Source organism: Condylura cristata, unplaced genomic scaffold (genome assembly GCF_000260355.1).
Source record: "Condylura cristata isolate star-nosed mole 26May11 unplaced genomic scaffold, ConCri1.0 scaffold00033, whole genome shotgun sequence".
Classification (NCBI taxonomy): Eukaryota; Metazoa; Chordata; class Mammalia; order Eulipotyphla; family Talpidae; genus Condylura; species Condylura cristata.
In genome coordinates this window covers 10,489,466-10,509,359 of record NW_004567134.1, presented here as the reverse complement: position 1 = coordinate 10,509,359, position 19,894 = coordinate 10,489,466, and the positions used below count along the sequence as shown (strand labels likewise).

The 19,894-nt window shown below is 50.0% G+C and overlaps 1 protein-coding gene across 4 annotated transcripts in view; it reads left to right on the top strand.

Annotated features, from left to right (window-relative positions):
• CPNE4 (copine IV) overlaps positions 1–19,894 on the top strand; it is a 333,423-nt gene that overhangs the window by 295,078 nt on the left and 18,451 nt on the right. For all 4 annotated transcript variants that reach the window (XM_012732182.1, XM_012732180.1, XM_004692311.2 and 1 more), the window contains 4 exons: positions 3,930–4,028; positions 6,249–6,335; positions 9,018–9,077; positions 16,932–17,065. In XM_012732182.1, coding sequence (XP_012587636.1) covers positions 3,930–4,028; positions 6,249–6,335; positions 9,018–9,077; positions 16,932–17,065 — 380 coding nt within the window. The remainder of the gene's footprint in view (positions 1–3,929; positions 4,029–6,248; positions 6,336–9,017; positions 9,078–16,931; positions 17,066–19,894) is intronic.

The window sequence follows — 19,894 nt, the reverse complement described above, 5'->3', positions numbered from 1 at the left end:
ACCCCCACAACCCCCACCAGCGAGATCTGCCACTTGTACTTCAGCTTCCCTGCCATGTAGGGACTCGGGACAGCCTTCTGGCTTGTCGGTGGTCTTGAGCTGATCTGTCATGGAACTGTCAAGCCTTCTGTAGCATTCACACCAAAAACCGCCTCTGCCTGTTTTTCTCCAGGGCAGTTGATCTGTTTACTTCCCTCCAAAATGCACTCCTCTGTCAGCCGCATCCAAGCTGTCACAAGCCAGCTTCATGGCAGGAAGAGAGGGAGAGACAGCGGTTTTGTTTTTCTGTCTCCCTTTGGGATCCCTTCTGCAAAGGGTCAAAACAGAATTACGCCACGGCCACAATGAGAAACACAGGCGAGTGGAAGAAAGGGCCTGTGTGCGCAGCGGGGAGCCCGGGACATGGCCAGGCCCGTCAGCCTGCCGCGTCTTCCTGCCCTGGTGCGAGCAGGCTGCACACAGCTTGTGTGCTATGCTGGGCAGGGATAAGGAGGAACAGACGCTAATGAAAGCGTGACAGAAAACCAGAGGGGTGACAGAGTCTTGTGGCCTTTGCTTAGAGCCGGACACTCTCTCTTGCTTTTCCTGTTCTCTGCTGCATCTAGGGAGGTGGGAGAGTGGCCCGACGGTCTTTCCTGATGCAGGGATGCTAGAAAGCCGCTTCCATTGCTGTTCTCTGACTTGCTCTGCACCTCTGCCCTTTCATTTCATCCTCTGTGAAGGTTTAGGCTGAGGTGTCGGGCTTAGCCAGTCTTGTGGCTGTGTTGACCACTGAAGTTAGGGCCTTAAAGGCAAAGTCCAGAATCACCCTTCTTTCTCCTGTCCAGTCCAGCAAGCTTTCTTCTGTCTCCGGCTCCAGATAATAAATGGTGAGTGTCAGGAAGGACTGGCAAACAGAAGTGGGGGGCTGTGAGTAACTGCCAGAGCCTGAACACCAGGATTGCATCCTGCATGTCCTGAGCAATTTTTCCAAGTGAACAAATCATTGATGGAGTTACCACCCATTGAAACGAATGACGTTGAACGTCACCTGACCAATGCGACATTGCCTGGCCTGGCGTTTCACTGGCCTTATCTCGCAAACTGTGCAACAACTACTCATCTTGGTGTCACTAGAAGAAAGTAGTTACAAGAAAGTTCAGTTGTCTTCCCACCAGTCCTCTGGAACCATCTGTCCTTGACTGTCTCAACCATATATTTTGTACATGGTCGTGCATTCAACTTGAAAATTTCCCATAAGAAAGCCCTTGCTCTTTCATAAGCAAATTAGTTTGCTTTTAGATGGGTGTAACAAGGAGGTGGAAACTTTGCTACTTCTTTGTAAATTTCCTCTTGAAACGCTGTTTTGCCCTCTTTGGAGTCATGCATTAAATTGAAATTTCCCCTTGATGGCGCTTTAAGGATTTAAGGTTATGCTGTAGTTACCGCAGTGGGCTGAGAACAGCGGTTGTTGTCCTTCTCCACACAGGCCCGTCACGGCTCATTTGGGGACATCTGAACATTGTCCTCACCTTGGGGTGGCAACAGCGAATCACAGTAACTTATATTTTAGTACCAACCAACTGAGAAAATAGGTAACAAACTGAAAAGTTAGTGTAAACTAATTAGTGCCATTGACTGAATTTTTTTAAAAAGATTTATTTATTTATTCATATGGAACTGGGGTACAGGCCAGAGATGCAGAGGGTGAGAGAATTCACCAGGACAGAGTGGGGAGCAGAACAGGCCGGCAGACGAAGTACACTGCTGATGGGCGCATAGGGCGGGTCAGGAGAGGTCTGCCACGCCCCACGGTCTCCTGGGGGGCCAGCGGAAGTGGCTTTAGCTTCTCAGTGCTATGCTTTAACCCGCTGTGTCACCAGGGAGGGCCCGCCATTAACTGAATTTTAATTGTAATTCTCCAACTTTCTGCTCTCAAACTTTCTTTTAAAATCTAAACTGAATAATTTGAATTGTAACTCCATGGGACTGACATTCACCCCTCCCGCCGCAATCCCCAGGCCTTGTGTGGGCCTAATTGGCCTGCTCTCTGGTTGGCTTGTCTCTCTCCCTTGCGCTCAAAGTCACCCACTCATGATTGCCTACCTGCTAGGATAGTAGATTCACTGGGGTCTCAGGGGTAACAGGAGAGGGGAAGCAGAAAAGGGGCTTGGAGGGAGACTACATAATAACTCACCTTGAAAATTAGGCCTCCAGCTTCCAAAGTCCCTTACATGTCTTTCCCCTCCTCCTGCTCCGCGGTGGGCTCACCCTCAGGCCTCTGGTGGATCCTGCCCTGATTTCTTCTCAGTCCACATCCCTGAGCCCCACTTCTCTGTCTCCAGTTACAAAGGAAAAACCCAACTTGACCATTATTTTACTCAGCAGAGCACTTTCGCTCCTTTGTCTTAACTTCTTCCATTCTGATTTATTCTAATACATTCTCCTTCATAACCAGAGTTTACTGATATGTTTTCCAAGCAAAGAATTACCTGCCAAAGCTTGAATAATTAAAGAGCTTGCACAGCTGAGAAAGTCACCTTTCTTTAAGGCCTCAAAAAAAAAAAAAAAAAAAAACTTAGCAACTGTTTTTCATTCCAACCAACCATATACCAGAGAAACTCCAAACGCAGCATAGGCGTGAACTATAAGAGATGGGAGGCTCCAGTGTTGACAGACTTGAAAGACCTGCTACCTATATACAATTTGATTTTAAGCAGAAAATGAACATGAATCATTGTGGATTGGGGTGTTACAGAGTGGGGGGACTAGAAGACCATTACAGAGAAGCAGGCACAAAGGGATCATGGGAACAAGAGAAGTGCTGGAGTCAGCCCATGTTGAGGAGACGGGATAGGCAGGGCTGGAGAGGGAAAGGGAGGAGAGAGGTGTGTCGGGAAGGATGGCCAGCCACTGGATCAGCACTGGTGAATTTTGCAGTGACAGAAACTAAATGAGTAGGAAAAAATTTAGGGTTGGTGGGAGTGGAATTATGCTTCATTTTGGACATACATCAGTTTAGGCCTACGGGGTATCCCTCAGGATCAGAGAAAATACCTACAAATCAGCTTTTCAGCAGGCCTCTGAGGGGGCTCTACATCCTAGAGAGGACCAGGCTCCCCTGAGAACCCCAATATTCCTGGGGAAACCTCCGGGCATGGCCCCCTTTTGCTGCCTTGATATTACTTGAGTTCAGCTACAGATCTCTGGTTCAAGATACAGAAATGGTATCTAAAGTCTTGGAGACCCTAGTGCAGCCTCCAGCCTGGAAAAACCGGGGAACTCCCCTTTGCTAAAGGACATGTGGCCACACAGAGGGACGCTGCTGATTTCATCTGTGTTGCTCTGTGCTCCTGGAAGCCAGAATTGAGCCTTCACATCCCCAAGGGAGTCCTCGTGTTAGGACATTTAGCTGGCACCATTTCTCCCCATTTTTCATGTGGGTACAGGTAGCGATCTCCCTTCTTTGTCTTCTTACTCATTTTCATTAGCATCGATAGCCTTGTCTTCAAAAAAGAAAATGTGATCAATACAAGCTCACTCACACATCAGTCATTAGGTGCTGTTGGAGCAGCAGCAGGCGTGACTTCCAGCCTGGTTCTGGCTGTGAACCAAGGCGTTTATCTGCTGGGGGCAGGAGCCCTTGGAGGGAGTCGGTGTCTGCTGTCATACCCAGGTTTCCGGTCACTAGATGACCCTTTGGTCGCTGGGCTCCTTTTGGGCTCTCTGGCTTTACCTGGAAAAATAGACAATAGCCTCACAGGGCTGCTTGGAGGCGGTGTACATAGGCCCTGTCTAGAAGCCAGAGCAAGGCCCACCTGCTGCAGCCCTCGACCACGAGGCTCTCCTGGCCAAAGGCCTCTAGTCGACTCTTCTCATGAAGTTCAGCTGCTGGCAGCCGCTGTGATTCTGAATCCGAAGAGAGAACAGACATTTCTTTTCCCTTTCAGTGCATCGTGTGGGACTGGGACTCCAACGGCAAACACGACTTCATTGGCGAGTTCACCTCGACGTTCAAAGAGATGAGAGGCGCCCTGGAAGGGAAGCAGGTGCGTGGCTCGCGGCTCGTGATTTCCCCATGCCCCCTGTCACCAGGCCCCCTCCGCACCCAGCTCCCACCCAGTCTAGACAGAGACATCGCTCAGGATCACATGTACCAGGGGAGGGCGGGGGGACTGGATGCCAAGAGCCTCGACAAGCCCAACCCAAAGCAGTTGGGGTGACCCTGGACAAGATACCACCCCAGGTGGTACGGTTCACCCATCAGCAAAGTGGAACGGTTAGGGGAGAATATTTCCAATTCCCTTTCATTGGACCTTCATATCTCTCTGTGCCTCCATTTTCTCACCTAAAAGCAGTGAATGTGAAATATCTCCTAGAGTCTTGTGAAGATTAAATTAAATAATCTGCCAGCCGTCGTTAGCAGAGGGCCTGGCAGAGCTAGCACTTGCAAAATATCTGCTATCTAGTATCTTCCAGACCTACAGGTCCGTCACCTGGTGGGATGACACATTAATGACACATGTGGTGCTTTGGGGAAGTGATTTGACGTCTCCAGATTTTCAGGATGTGTCTCAGGTTTTCATCGGGTGCCATTGTTTCACTCTTACACACCTGCTGCCAGAACGTGTGTCCAAACACTCCCACAAACCATGGAGCACGTTGGGGGTTCGCTGCCTCCCCCCAAAGTCTAAGCCTCCTGTTTCTCCCAGACACGTGTCCTTTCACACAGTCACGTATCAGCAGTCCTGCTGTCCAGCTTGTGCTCATGTGACTTCTCGTCTTACCTGCTCGGTGTTCACCTGCTCAGCCTTCAGCTGCCAAGCCAGATCTTCCCCAGGGGTTTCCTCTGCTGTTCTGATGCTCACAGCAGGCTGAAGGCACCAAAGCAGGTGAAGCACCTCCCAGGGAGGAGCCCTCAGGGAAGAATAAGTGGGAGATGGGAAGTGACTACCCCAGCTCTCTTGTCCTTCAGAAATGAGTCTTTAAGTCCCACTGAGGAAAGGGATCGGATGCTCCCATGTCTTTCTGTAGCACTGTGATACCAGAAATACTTCTTTCACCCATCCAGCCTCTGTTTTGCCTCATTTTGCAGTATGGAAACTGCTCTTTTGTATTGTCTCCACTGTCACTGAGGAGCACCTACTAAGTGCTCTAGATGCCCTGACTATCCATGTAAATAAAATATGTCACGTTAACAAAAAACTTTAAATGCAGGTGTAGCTTGTGACAAATGCTATAAAATACAGCCAGTTTTGTTAAAAGGTCTAACAGAGAAGAGATCATCGGGGGGAAAGTGGCTTTTAAGTTGAAGTCCCTTAAAATTAAAAAAAAAAAAAAAAAAAGTCAGCCAGATAGCGAGCAAGGGAACAACATGTCAGGCAGAGGGAACAGTACAGCAAAGTGCCAAGTCAGGAAAGAGATTGGGCTGGTTACAGACCTGAGTGTTTCTGAACAGAGCGGGGCAGGGAGCCGTGTTTGAGTTGTGGTCAAAGACAAGGGCAGAACCTGAGATCCGGTCCTGATGCTTCACTTGCCATTGACTTTGATCTATGAACTCTTGCGTTGGTGGGAAAGGTTGAGCTCCGTCCCCTTAGATGTACCCTTAGCTCCCAGAGAGCTCAGTTCCCAGCCACTCCTCAGCTCTCAGCATACCCCTCAGGAAACTCCTTAGGGAACAGGGGTGTGTGTGGGGGGGGCATGTATCATCCATTTTCTCATTCTCGGCAAAAAACTTTGTAAACTCATCATCATTCTCACTAACTTCCTGTAGCCAACATTCAGTCATCCTCGCTGTTCCTACCTTTTCAGTCAGGCACGAAGGCTCAGCCCTGGGTTCCTCACTGTGTCTGCAGCTCTCTCCTCCCCCCTGCTGCTTGATTTGACCCCATGAATAGTGAGCATTCCAAGTGCTGGGCACTGTTCTGAATGTATTCCATAGATTGATCATTTAACCCTCAGAACAAGCCCCTGACATAAATATCATCATGAGCTCTGTTTTATAGAGGAGATATCCAAGGCATGCAGGGAAAAAGTCACTTGCCAGAGGTCAACAGCTGGAAAGCAAAGGGACTGGGACTCAAACTAGACAGTCTGATGCCAGTCTCGCTCTCAGCTGTCAACATCACCGCCTGCCTCGATGCCAGGAGTATCACCTAGAGACCATCATGCAGCCTTGTGTCCATGCAGCCAGTGGCCCCCAGGGCTGGTCATCAGCCACTCCAGCTGTGCCCAAGCAGCCTCTCACCCCGTGACACTTGCTGTTGCAGGTCCAATGGGAGTGCATCAACCCCAAGTACAAAGCCAAGAAGAAGAATTACAAGAACTCGGGCACTGTGATTTTGAATCTGTGCAAGGTATGTACATAGCCATGTTGCAGAGATAGGCAGCTGGAAATGTCTGGGAGGAAGAGTTCAGGCTGTGTGGTCAGGGAAAAATGTGTCAATGAGGTCTGATCTTTTCTAAAATAAAAATCAAAAGGTCAATATCGAAATGCAAGCGTGGGTCATCTGGTAGTTGATATGGCCTAATGCCACCACACTCTCACCAAGGGAAGTCCAGCACCCAAGGATAAGAGGGACCTGGAAGGTCACAGTCAGGCTCTTCTCTGTCCCACGGCATCGGGGGAAGATCACCAGGGTGCACAGCCAGCAGTTCAAAGCACCTACTATGTGTTTGTCATAGTGTTTGATAGCTTACCCGTCACCCATGTTGGAAGGGTCTCATGAAAATAAGATAATTAAAGAGCCTGGAAATTTATTTCAGAATGAATTTTCAAAAATGTCCAATTTTTCAAAAAATACCACGTGCTGCTAGTGAAACCTCTTAAGTATTATCTGAGAAGAATTCTGTAACTGGATGAGTACTTGATTATATGAAAGTGACTGTAATAAACTCTGTCTAATGCTTACAGTAACCATGAGATCTCTGCGTAACGCAGTCACCCAAGTGGTACATGTACGAGCTGCGATCTTAAGCTTGTGTCTGTCTGATCTAGAATGTACGACTCAGGGCCCTCCCTTTTCACTTCACCCATATCTGGCTCCTTCTGGAGATTGGCCTCCCCATGGCTGCCAGGAGTGTGTCTCCACATGACAAAAGAGTACAGGAAAAGATGGGCCAGGCTGGGGTCACATTCCCACTCTTGAACCAATTACTGATTAGCCACCTGGGGTCATTGTTTTATCAAATCTTCTGTTTTCTGTATTTGATGATGCTTTGCCATCTTAGGGACCTGGGAAGGGATTGCCCCCCAGGGCTAGCTAACTCCTAGACACAGCACACAACTTGCCCGCAAGGCGGCCTTTGATACTTTGACAGACCAGATCATCCAGAGCCGATCCCTGTGCACCCTCCTTTGCTGAGCGCTCACGCACCAGTCAATGTTACCCCTGGCCTGACTCACTGTAGAGGTAGGTATCAGACAACCAGAGGCCACCCCAACAGTGCAGACCCTGCTGGATTATTAATCAAACTATGCTGTCTTACACCTGCTTCGCTGTTTAGCCTCTCCTGTTCCTCCCCACAGAAAACATCCTGCAGGCTTTCGATCACAGGTTCCCCCCCTCCTCCCTTCCTGTCCCTGTGTGTCCTCCCCCCTTGGGTGGTAGGACAGGTCTGTCCTCTGCAAATTGAGTAATAAACTCTTCTTTCAAAGTCTCTGGTTATTGAACCTACCCCTGTCAGTCAAATCCCTGATCCATTCAGAACAGTCACATCCCCATTTCTGTGGCCAGAGGAGCAGGAGAGAAGAAGATCCATCTCACCCCATTCCATGGTGTGCAATCTCTCTGTGATCGTGAAGAGATCTGTTCTGCTCTTCCCCTCAGGACTCAGTGGCCATTGTTCCTGGACTCACTTCCTAGCTCTTACTTCCTTGAATTGCAGGCAACAGTAGGGCGTACCAGCCATGAGGCAAAGCATCTCCATGAGGAAGCCAGGATCAGACACTCTTTAGAGGGCCCTGTGGGCCTCAGTGCCAGGCTGTCTGTCAATAGGTGTGTGCCTGTAAGAGGTGACACCTAGACGCACAATAATGAAGTTCATAGGTCCGCCTCCCCAAAACTGCCCTGAGCATCAGATGGAGCCTGAGACCTGAGGGCCAATTATCACAATTGCTAGTTTCCAGGCAAAGGAGTTCAGCCTGTAAGCTCCGTGACTGCATGTTCCATGTCTGTTTCTCTGCATCTGGAGCACAGCGAAGGCTCACTGAATAAACAGATAGATGAATGCTGCCAGGAGCCACACAGCAGAATCATAAAGAGGCAGGAAATAAGACCAGGCGGCTGGTGGGCACCCAGGAACACAGACGTTGGTGGGACTGAATGCAGGCCTGACTGGGCCAGCCTGACTGCTGGCCCAGGTCCAAACTGCCCTCATCTGTACCCACCTCCACCACCTCCTAGGTAGGTGACCCGCCTCCATTTCCCCACCCATAAAATGGGTGCAATGCCGATAATAGCACCACCTTCGGAAGGGTGTCCTAAGAATGAAATGAGGTAGCGGACGCTAAGTGCTCAGCAGAGTCAGCGCTCAGGCTGTCTTAGCCAAGGGCATTCATGGCAGAGGAGGCACCTGACAAACAGGAAACTCTAAGTCAAGGCCGACCCAGGTCATTGTCGTGGCAGCTGCCAATCTAGGTGACTTGTGGCAGGAAGAGAGCTGCCAGAACCGAAATTCAGAGCAGGGGAGCAAGACCAAGGCCAAGCATGAGACCTTATTGATTTCAAAACAGTGATGATCCTTGAAAAGAGAGTGTTGATCTCACCCCGGTGGCAGAAGCTAATTAAGCTGCATAAGCCAAAAGAGAGGGGAGCAAGGGGTGTTTGCCACAGGGCGGAGGACTTCACAGAGCCATGGGAACTGAGCGTTCCTTGCTTTTCGTTCATTCACAGACTAAAATCAGCTGACCCATTTTTTTCCCTTCAGATTTCCTCTGTCCCGTTCCCTGGCATGGCTGCTGGATACTGACTCTAGGCCTCCAGACTAGGACACAGATCACACTGTCACTAACACGCTCTCCCTCTGCTCCTGTGCAGATCCACAAGATGCATTCCTTCCTGGATTACATCATGGGGGGCTGCCAGATCCAGTTTACAGTAAGTCACGTCACTTCTGTTTTCAGGGAGAAAGGTTTGGGGACTGGTGCTGGGCTTGGGGCGTGAGGAGACAAAATTCTGTTAAAGCCCTGGATCACGGTTAAGCTGCCTTGCTGACACAGTTGTAAGTCTCATGGTTTAAAGACGAATCCATACTTCTGTTTTCTCCAGGGAGTGTGGTTTCCTGCATGGTGTCAGGAAATCAATGCCACTCAACCACGGGTAATTCAGGAAAGCATCCTAAGGCTTCCCATTCCTCCTGTAACTATACAGGCAGAGGGCAGTGGGAGGGTCGCCAGGCACCATCACCTGGGAAGGACGGGAAGGAAGTGAACCCTGTAGAAAGCTCCACCGAGCCAAGGCAGATACCTCGTGTTCGTGGGGCCAAAGCAACGCCAGCGTCATTGCCAAGAGCAAGCCACCCAAGGGGTCGACCAGGCTGCGGGAAGGTAAATTCCAAAAGACTGGAGAAACAGGCAGAAACCAAAGTGGAGAAATAGACTTAGTGTCTAGATTCCATGGTTGGGCCGAGGCTCCTCTCGTACGTGTTGTCTGTGAGCCTGTGGAGTTGACGTACTCCAAGTGGTCGGACTGGGTCTTGTCAAAGTGCCAGGTGACCCTATGTTGTCCACCTGCCCTGGAATAGCATTGTTTTTTTAGTGTTCTGCTCCTCAAAATCCTCCAAGGTTTGGGCAGCTGTAACCCATAGAAAAAGACTGCCTAGCAGACGAGAGACCAGCCAAACCTGTGGGAAGGTAGCAGGGGTAGAAAGGAAAAGAAACCTGCGCACAGTGGCTGCTCCTCATCCTGCAGGAGTGTGTCATCAAGTTCATGTTTGGCTCCCTAGACTGACCCAGTCGTGCAAAGAAAGCAAGAAAAATGGGCTTGCTTGCTGGTTTCACGTGGGTGTGAGCCCGAAAGAGTAGACAAGACCAGTGCCGTCCTGGTGGGAGCCGGGAGGCAGTAGCTTGCAAAGGACTTGTGGGGGCAAAATAAGGGGGTTCATGGGCCGGCCTCTCCCTGACTAGATGCCCCCCCCCACTCACCTCAGAGTGGTCTGCCTATGTCCTGCCCAAACTCGGGGCCTCATTCACTAAACCTTGCGTGGCTGAGGAAGTACAGGTGAGCCATTTCTTCAGAGTGTAAGTTTCTCTAAAGACACACGCAGCGCTCCTACACAGCGGCACATACAGAAGGCAGCAAACTCACCCCTGTGGACACACCGCCCAACTCTAGCTGTCCCAGCGGCCCACGGTCACGCCGGGTGTGTGCAGATGACTAGCAATGTCACAAAGGACAACTACCGGCAACAGTGTCCCCGATCTCGGGCAAAGGAGTGCTTTCAGGAAACTATTTATAGGTTTTCAAGGGAAGGCTATTGATTCGGGCCTGTTTTAGAGTCTATAGATCCCATGCTGTTGAACAAGTCTTGAGTCACCCTTCGGGGCAGGCTTTGCCCTTGGGGCTGTTCTGCAAAGAATCAAACCCTATGAAAACCAGCACTTTAACCCCACCGGGCTCCAGCTCCATGCCTTGACCCAGCAAGGTCTGCGTGGCCTAGTGGACAACGGTGTGTTTTCCCTTTCTCATATCTCTGTCCCTCCCCGACTGAGGGGTACCACCTTAGTGGATCTCACCACCACCTCCCCAGCCCCCCTATGTCAGCTGATAGACTTGGGGGTAGGTGAGGGGGATCACAGGGTACAACAGCCTGAAGCAAGGGATGACCAGACGGGGGGGGGGGGTGTTTGAAGAACACCCAGCCAGCCTCTCTCTCCCCCCCCGGGGGGGGGGGGGCGCACCCAGCGGCGGGGGGGGGGGGGGGGGGGAAAAAAGGAAAAAAACGCCAGAAACACGGGAAGCCCGGGGGGGGGGGGGGGGTGTTCAGATAATGCATGGAGCCCTTCCTCCCGCTGGGCTTCAGCGCGGGCCTCCAGAAGGCTGCTGGGTGTCCTCTTTGGAGTTTCTCTTAAATGAAACATACCAGTCACATCCTGTCATTTTCCTCGGAAATTAAGTTAGCCTTCCCATTAGAAATTTCTGATTGCTCAACCAGTGCAATCTAATGTAAAATATAAGCTGTAATGTAAACTATCAGGAAAAATTAACATGCCCTCCTTAATTTAATCTCTAAGTGTTTATATCTTGCCGGTAATTTTTTTGAAACCCATCTGGCAGCATGAAAAGAAAGTAACAGGGAGATAAGAAGGGAAGAAAGGAACACTTCCTGACCTGGGGATAGGCAGAGCAGAGAGAGAGAGATGCTTTGTTGCAGAAATTTCAGCCCAGAGCCCTCCAAAGGCAAAAAAAACCCTCCTGACTCATAGCATAACCAGTGATGCCTGAGCAAGCCCATAGCATTAGCCACGAGGGGCTTTCTGCCCCCCAGGACAGACCTTTGGGAGCCAGTGTGAGATAAACCTCTGGCTGTTTCTTCCGCTCTTTGCCTTTCTCCACCCTCTGTGCTCCAGGGCGGTGACCTCTTGGGAGCCCGAGCCAGGGTGTCCCCGTCATGGCTTTCAGTTAGGCTTCACCAACGAGAGGCAACAGCCGGAGACCACAGAATGGGAGGAGAGAGAAATGGGGGCATGGCACCCCAGCTTCCTGTCTGCAGGCCCTGGCGTGACAGCCACATGTTCCGCCACGGAAGGGCACAGCGTCTGGTCAGTCGTGTCCTGCTAATGCTGCTCTCACTACTAAGTTCCGATCACTGCTCCTCCCTGCCCTGTCTAGACAGTTTCCCTCCCGGTGGCTGAGTTGCCTTTTACGAAAGGACATCGTCCTTCTGACAGAGCCGTCGTTTGTGTCAGGGCACCGCGCACTTTAGGAACCTGGGCCAGGAGAGAGCACGGCGGCCGCCACCGAGGCCTGCAGTTTCTCAGTCTTCAGAACGTCAAAAGTGGCGCCTCGTCCCCTTCGGGTGCCAGGCTGCTAATGTTGTTAGGTGCTCAAAATACTTTTATTAACTGTCATGGATTGAACCCTGAACCTTCCGGGGAGGCAGGTTTCGGGGAAAGACGAAATTGATGAGTAAATAGGATAGTAGATTTATTGCTTTACTAAGCAAGCCCAGGAGTTGAAATGCTCCTGTGTCCATCTCTTCTAATGGTAAGCACTGAAACTTTAAGAGGGTTGATATGAATGGGCATTTAGGTCACTTGGTAGACAAGGGACTGCTGAGAAGAATGCTGAGCCGAGCAGTGAAGCCATCAGGCGTGGGCTCTAGGGGAGAAAACCCCGATGTGCCTGAGGACAGGCATTGGTGGGGTGAGGGGCGTCTGCAAGACAAAGCGAGGAGACTAAAGCTCCCTCCACAGCCACCAGGCTGTGGGGGGAGCCGTGGGGGTAGGGAGGCGCACGGGAAAGAGCCTCACTCAGCCTGGTCTGCAGTGAGGTGAGAAAGCGAAGACGAGGACAAGGCCGAGTCCAGGGAGCTCAGATCTGCGAGCCTGACGGATGAGCGTGTGGTGCTCTGGTTCCGGGAAATGCAGCTGTTGAACAGCAGCGTCTCTGCTGAGCTAGATGAGGAGTTTGCTGGCAGAATGTTAGAGACCTTGAGGGATCCCGGTAGAGGCGGCATTTCTAAATATGAACCGTGGTGTCGGGGAGAAGGGGAAACCGGGCATTTGGGTCTGGGTGAGATGCCCAGAGAGGAGTCTGGTGACCGAGCACCGCAGAAGGCCTCCCTTTGAAAGCAGGGGAGGGAGAGTGAGTGGTCATGCCCCGGGGGAAGTCCAGGAGGAGGCCATAACTCCAAAAATCAGAAGGGAAAGGTTACGAGAGCAGGGCAGAGGCCACACGCTAAAGAGAAGCAGAGCGGCGAGGCTCTGTGCTGAGTAGGCCTCTGGCAGCCTCGGAAGAGTAATGGCAGCAGGCGGAGACAGAAGCCCAGGAGCCGGGGCAGAAGCCCAGGCCGAGGGGTGGACACCGCACGCATGACTGTTCGTTCAGGAAGGTGGACAGTGAGGGGAAGGCAAGAGGGAGAAAGGAGGGCGGCCATTTGGGGATCAGAACAGGAGAGGTGTTAGGTCAGAATCTGACCAGAAGCAGACCCAGTGGAAGGAAAGAGCTACAGGATGCTTAAAGAAGAAAAAGCCTGTCGTCAGTGAGTCTTATTCCTTTTTGGTCCCATGGACCACTGTGAGAATCTGACGCAAGAAATCTGCATCCTCTCACCCGGTGCACCCCCCCCCTCAAGTTCTGCACACAATTGCAGGAGATCGAGGTCACCCCCAGGGACAGTCCCTTTTCCTCCGAGACTCCTGGGGCACGAGAGCTCCAGAGCAGGGGCCCCTTCTCAGTCCGGGAGGAGGTGTTGCGGGTGAGACAGAGCGAGGTCAGTATGTTGGCACAAAGCGCAGCAGGCTAAGCATAAAAGTAGATGCCAGCATTTTACACAAAATGCAAAATTATAACCAGCAGAGGAGACGCCGGCACTATAAGGTATCTGGGAGGAAAATGGTAGAAAAGTTAAGTGTTTCCTTTGGAAGTGACTGCTTTTTCAGATGCATAAAGATGTTCACTGTAAAATGGCTTTTCAGAGAAGTTATCAGCAACCTAAAGGTCTAAGCAGTAATAGAACAGCTATGTAAATGAGAGTGCCTCCGTTAAATACATTATGATAAAGCCACTTTCCATAATTATAATTGGTGGAAACATGGGATGTGTTTATGACATTGTGTTTAGTGAAATAGTATATATATATAGATATATATATATACACACACATACACATACATAAAATACTAGAAAGAAAAAGGAAACATGACTTACTAAGCTAGTGGAGTCCTAAGTGATCCTTTTTATTTTCAGATGTTCACTTCTATTATTTGTGATTTTTAAAAGGTAAAGCTAGTATTGCTTTTCTTTAGCTCTGATTTCATAACATGATACAATAAAACAAACGTAAGCTCTCCCACGTGAACCTTCAAGACTGAAAACAAAAAATCACCTTTTGAGGTTCTCTTGGACAATCTTCTCTGACCCAAGCATACTGAGTATGCCTCGTGTCCATGCTAGGTCCCAATGTACTGCCGAATTTTAATTTTACATCCCAGATTAAACCCTGATGAGCTCTGACTAGCCCTCTGGGAAAGAAGAATGAGCCCTGTGTAGAAAAGGGCCTTGCAGTTTCCAGGAAATGAGCCAGGCGACCTCAGGGGTCTTTCCCACCAAGTGTGGGTTGGGACTCATTGTAGGAGCCCAATTGTATACAAATCTGAAGTAAACGGAGCAAGCCAGCGGCCCCAGCAGGTGCTGTCAGAGGAGCTGAAGGTAGAGAGAGAGAGAGAGAAGGCACCTAGCAGCCAGAGGACAGTCACAGCAGCCTCCCTGAGGCGGCACCCAGGAGGTTCCCAAATGGCCCGTTTGTCACGGGCGGAGAAGGGTCTAAGCTGGGCTCATTTCCAGTGAAAAGCTTAAAATGTCCAAAGAAGGAGGCTGGACTTTGCGTCAGCCTTCTCCAGCGAGCTGCTCCCAGCCTGGGAATGTGCTAGCGGGAGGAAGCACTTCGCAAATCTGCGCCCCAGTTCTGCAGGAGAGAGGAGTCTGCTGGGCAGAAGGGGAGCGCTGTGGGGGGGGGGGCCGGTTCCCGGCTCCCGCTGGGAGACTGCTGCCCCTGCCGCCACAGGCTTTCCTAAGTGCTTCGCATCAGAAAATGAAAACGAACAGCTCCGGAGCGCGAGGCTTCCAGAAAAGCAGGCATCAGCAGCCACCTCCTCAAACTGGCATTTTTCGGTCATTTTCTTGCTTTTATTTCTCAACTTAATCCCATCTTTCACTGCTTCCCTGTTGCTTTTTAAAATAAACCTAACCTTTCGCTCTCTTCTCGTTCCACTAATGCTAACATTAAAGAGCACAGAGAATTCTTGGTAGAAGGCCACCTCCTGAAGATAGACCTTTTATCTCCAGCTTCATCAGGGAGACTTTGGGAACCATCACCTAGCAGGAAAGAAGGAACTTTCAGCTGCCCTGTCTGTAAGACAGCCCGCTGCCGTCTAGTCCGGCAATAAAACACGTTTTGCTTTCAACCATGGAAGCCGTAGAAAGGGAGCAGCGGTAAAGGTCGTCAGCCGGGCTCATTTCCTTTTGCATTAGGTAGCATTTAGGTTCATACCCTGTCCCCAAAGCTCCATCAGTATCGACTGGGCTGGAATAGGGCTATCCCAATGGGGAAAGAGGACACACACAGAGCCTGCCTAGGCTAAGTCAAATTCCCGCCAGGTGTGTCTGCTCCACACCAGCCTTGTACCACTGGCCTTCACGTTCCCTCCAGAAATGTAGTCTCCTCCATCCCCAAAGAGACCGGCCACTTCCTTCCCCTAACTGGCAGCCAATTCTGCATCCAGTAGGTGACCAAGGTCTGCTCCTTTTCCACACTTGATATCTTCAGCCACAATGCCCTGCCCACCGCCACCCCTACCCCACCCTAGGTGAGGTGTAAAGAACCACCCCAAGGGGTGGGGAAGAGAAGATAGAAATGAAGTGACAAGCGGGGCCAGGATGAGGGTAAGGCAGGAGAGGCAGGCGGGGTGGGAATGTAGGAGCCTTCGTTCTCAGGAAGGAAGAAGAAAGAGGTTGGAAAGAAGTGACTGCTGGCGCGTTCTGTTTGTTCTGGTTGCTTTGTCTCTGCGGCAGGGCCACACTGCATGGGGGTGGCCCTTTTCCCATCAGCTTCATTTCTGGGCCTTCAGAGGCACCTGAGAGCACAGGACACCTCTTCTCTGTTTTTCCAGAATTTTCCAACTGAGTCAATCCAATGGGACATCCCACTTTGCTGTAATGAAATTCTGCCAATATTGTAAATAACACATCCCAACCGTGAGATCATAAAACAAAGTCATTTTATCGTTAATGAGTGGATCCTGTTAGACCACAAAGAGAAAGGGAAGAGACAGTGTGAACATCTCCTTGCCCCCTGCAACTGCTTTCATTTTAACCCCTCCCCACCACCATCAAACTCAAGCATTCTGAAGAGGTGTTGAATGGGTTAACGTGTATTTAAATAATAACGATGTTGGAAATCAGAAGTCATTTCTTTCCTATGTGCAGGCTAGCACCCCCGTACACACCCCACCAAGTTAGGTATGTGATTGTTGTTCATTGTTGAGTGAGTCAGCATTCATTTAGATAGTGATAGGAAGGGGGTGTCGGGGAAATTGAAGTTCGAGAATGATGACAGCTGGGTGTGAGCCACAGGATTGCCTTCTCCACTTCCCACCCGGCGGCTGGAGCACTCGGCCTCTTCTCTGTTACAGTGGTTCCTGCCCGGAGCAGGCTCTGCCTCTGCAGGAAATAGACGAGAAGCACTTCGACATGACTGCAGAGTGCCACTTGTGAAAATACGGCCATCGTGTTCTGTGACAGCCTGTGTGTTCTGTGACAGCCTGCGTCGCTTACCCAGAGTTTCCTGTTCAGGAAGTCTGCCTGTGGCTTTATCACTAAGTTTACCTGTGGAATTATCCTGTCTTATCTCAGGGACTTGAGAAACTGGGTGGGTGCAGAGGGTTGGGGACACAGGTGCTGACCCTCCTTTTGCTGCTGATGTCAGCATCAGCTGGACTTTCTGACCCACAGGTCAGTCTCAAAATCTGTCGTGAACAGAGCAAAAGGAGCGCACTGGGGGAGAGGGACATTGAAGACTAGAGAAATGGCCTCAGTGAAGTTCACAACTGGCGTTAACGCTGATTCATTTCTTCTCTAACTTTCCTTATCGGCAAGAAACTTTCCTTATTGCTTATATAACAAGCAGCTTCTTTTTTTTTTTTTTTTTCCATCTCAGACCATGTTCTTCTGGTGAGTTATCACCATTCCTATGAGATTCATTCCCCTGAAATCCTATTTTCTCTCTTCCAGGTAGCTATAGATTTCACCGCCTCCAATGGGGATCCCAGGAACAGCTGCTCCCTGCATTACATCCATCCCTACCAACCCAACGAGTACCTGAAGGCCTTGGTGGCTGTAGGGGAGATTTGCCAAGACTATGACAGGTAGGGACATCTTGTGGACTCTGGTTTTATTTTCTCCCCATGGGTCCTGACCATCCCTAGCCCCTCCTTGGCAGAGAATGGAAATTAAGTGTAGCAACTTCTCATAAAGGCTCATAAAGTAACAAAATAAAGCTAGGCCTTGAGTTCTTTGTTCTGCTCATGCCTAGAGGAACTGAGTTTCAGCAGTGCTCACTTCCCTCATCAGAATGAATCCTCCCTCAGCTCTCTTCACTCCGTAGGCTTGCAAGATCCAGAGTAGTCATGTTGGTTTCCTTCTTATAAAGCTTTGAGTCTGGGCCTTGCTGTGGGGTGTCTGGCCCAAGGGCCAGCTGCTTGGCTTCCCTGAGAACTTGGAGTCTCCAACCAGTTTGGTTCCTGACTTACTCATCAGAAAGCATTTCCCCAAGCACCCCTGCTGCTTCGAGCCTTGAGATGTTTGCAAAGCACTGGTTCCTCCTGTTAACCCTTAGGTAATGATAGGTATTTTTAGCACAAGAAGAAATACCCACACGGGGGTTAAGCACTTCTTACACTGTCACAGACAGAGATGGGGCTTGCCCCAGATCTAGCTCATTGGACAGCTGAACCTGTAATCACTGTGTTACACTCACCCCCAAAGCCTCAGGACCTTTATCAGAGTGTGTGTGTGTCTATGCGTGTTTGTGTGTGTGTAGAAAATGGGATTGTGAAATCCTATCAGTGTTATATTTGTTTTTACTTGCTGGTAAATATTGACCTTTCCCACCAAGAGGATTCCCTGTAAGAAATGATTTACATAAACCACATTGAACAGTTTATTCTGCCTTTCTAGATTGAGGTGAAATTCTTCGTGTGTTTATTCAGGAAGGTTCTTTGAGGTAGAGCCAACAAATATGGGTAAATCTCAGTTGCCACCCTGCTGTGATTATAAAACAAAGCTAGTTAATAATAATGGGCAACTAACTGATATTTTAAACCAGGAGAATAGAGAAAGTAGCTGCATCCTGCAGGGTGAGAAACTTCATGGGACAGCATGTTTTTGTTCTTTCTAGTTTCATAGTGGTGAGAACCATATTACAACTTGTGGCACCAGACACGGTAGAGAATGGCCCAGCCCAGCAGCCAGAAGGTGCAGAGAAACCAGCTGGCAGGGAAGGAGAAAGTCCCGTGGGTGCCCTTCCTGCCAGCAGTCTCTGGATGTGGCTTGTTCATGGCCAGTGACTCAAGTGACTTGAGGGCACTGGGAGAGCGAATGGGCAGGTCCACCGAAGTCTGGGCTGTGAAATGCAGGTCTCGCTCACACAGCCCCTGCGCGTTTACAAGACACAGCGGCGTCTGGAATTACCTTGTTGAAGTGATACTTCTTACACTTAACCTTGACATATTGGCTGTGAAGATAGCTTGAATTTCAGCTGTGATTTCTTCAACTCAGATGCATGTAGGATTCCTCAAGAGGTTTCTACCAAATGGGAGGTTTCTACTAAGTGGAGAGAAGACTGACAAGTGTACCTCCACGGCCATACACTCCTCCAGACTCCCCCAAGACCAGAAAGAGTCATTTTCTTGTTCTTTCTATCACACACACACACACACACACACACACACACACACACTAGTGTAATAATGTGTCCATAAGAGAAAAGAATGAAGGGAGGGAATATTTTCAGGATTCTTTAAAACACTTGCATTTTGAAATGCTCATAAAAATAGTTTCAAAACACAGGACCTCTGTCACCCACAGATGCTTAATTACGAAGTGGACTCAGCAAGGGAGAGGTGGTGTGATAATGAATTTCAAAGAGCAGGTGGGTTGTCTGGAAATGAAGAGGCCGCCAGCCAGAGCGCTCGCAGCAGCCCGGCGCGTTCACTGGGTGTCCGGGACGGAGCTGCGTGTCTCTGCTTTTCCTGATCGCCTCACATGCAAGATGCAAATACCACTGTGCATCTTTTAACGCTTGTTTTCCTCACAACGTGAGCCAGAGTCTTGGGAGCATTTTGTATTTCCTCAAAAATACAGTTCAATATAAAAATAAGGTACAACAGCATGGGGGTTGTGAAGAATCACTGTGAATGAATCTTTTTTAAAAATTCTAGTAGGAATTTTAAAAGAATTTGATAATTTATGAGTCCCAAATGGCAGAAGCCTGAAGAAAATCAGGTTTCTTCAGCGCAGGAGAGAGAGAGAAGAAATACAGCTCAGTGTTAAAGTGACCAAATACCCGGATACCTAAGGAAGGAAAGGAGGATTGAAACCTCTGTGTTCTTTGCAAAACCTCCCTAGCAGAGCGCACAGTGCAGGCTGCTGGCTCGGAACTGACAGGGTTTGCAGTTTCTTGCTTGTGTGGGTGGATAGACAATACACAGGCAGAGTCAGGAAATTTCAAGTCGGGCCTTGGAATTAATTTACTCTCCAGTCAAAGTCAGTGAGGTTGAGGCTGGAAAAGAAACACTTGCCTAAAAACTGACAGGAGGCCGCATGCCCCTCCTGGAGCGAAATGAGGGTTCTTAATCCCCTGGAGCCTTAGAAATGACTCTAGGCCCTCGCAACCTTCTCCTCCTGCCTCTTGCAGTCCCTGCTAACACGCTATCACAAGGTGACACACGATGAAGCCCCTGGAGGGAAGTGGCACGCACCTCTCAGGGTAGCCTTGCAGGGAAACGTCCCCCAACTAGAGGGCTGGACACCCCAAGGCAATCCCACCAGCCTGTTCTCCCCCTGCGCCAGTGACGGTGATCAGCCGCCCCACCCACCAGCTCCTGGGAACATCCTGTATCCTGGGGCTCCCCAAGGCCAAGTCACATCTGCTCCTTGGGTCCAGCAAGATACAAGTCTCTGCCCACTGCCATGTC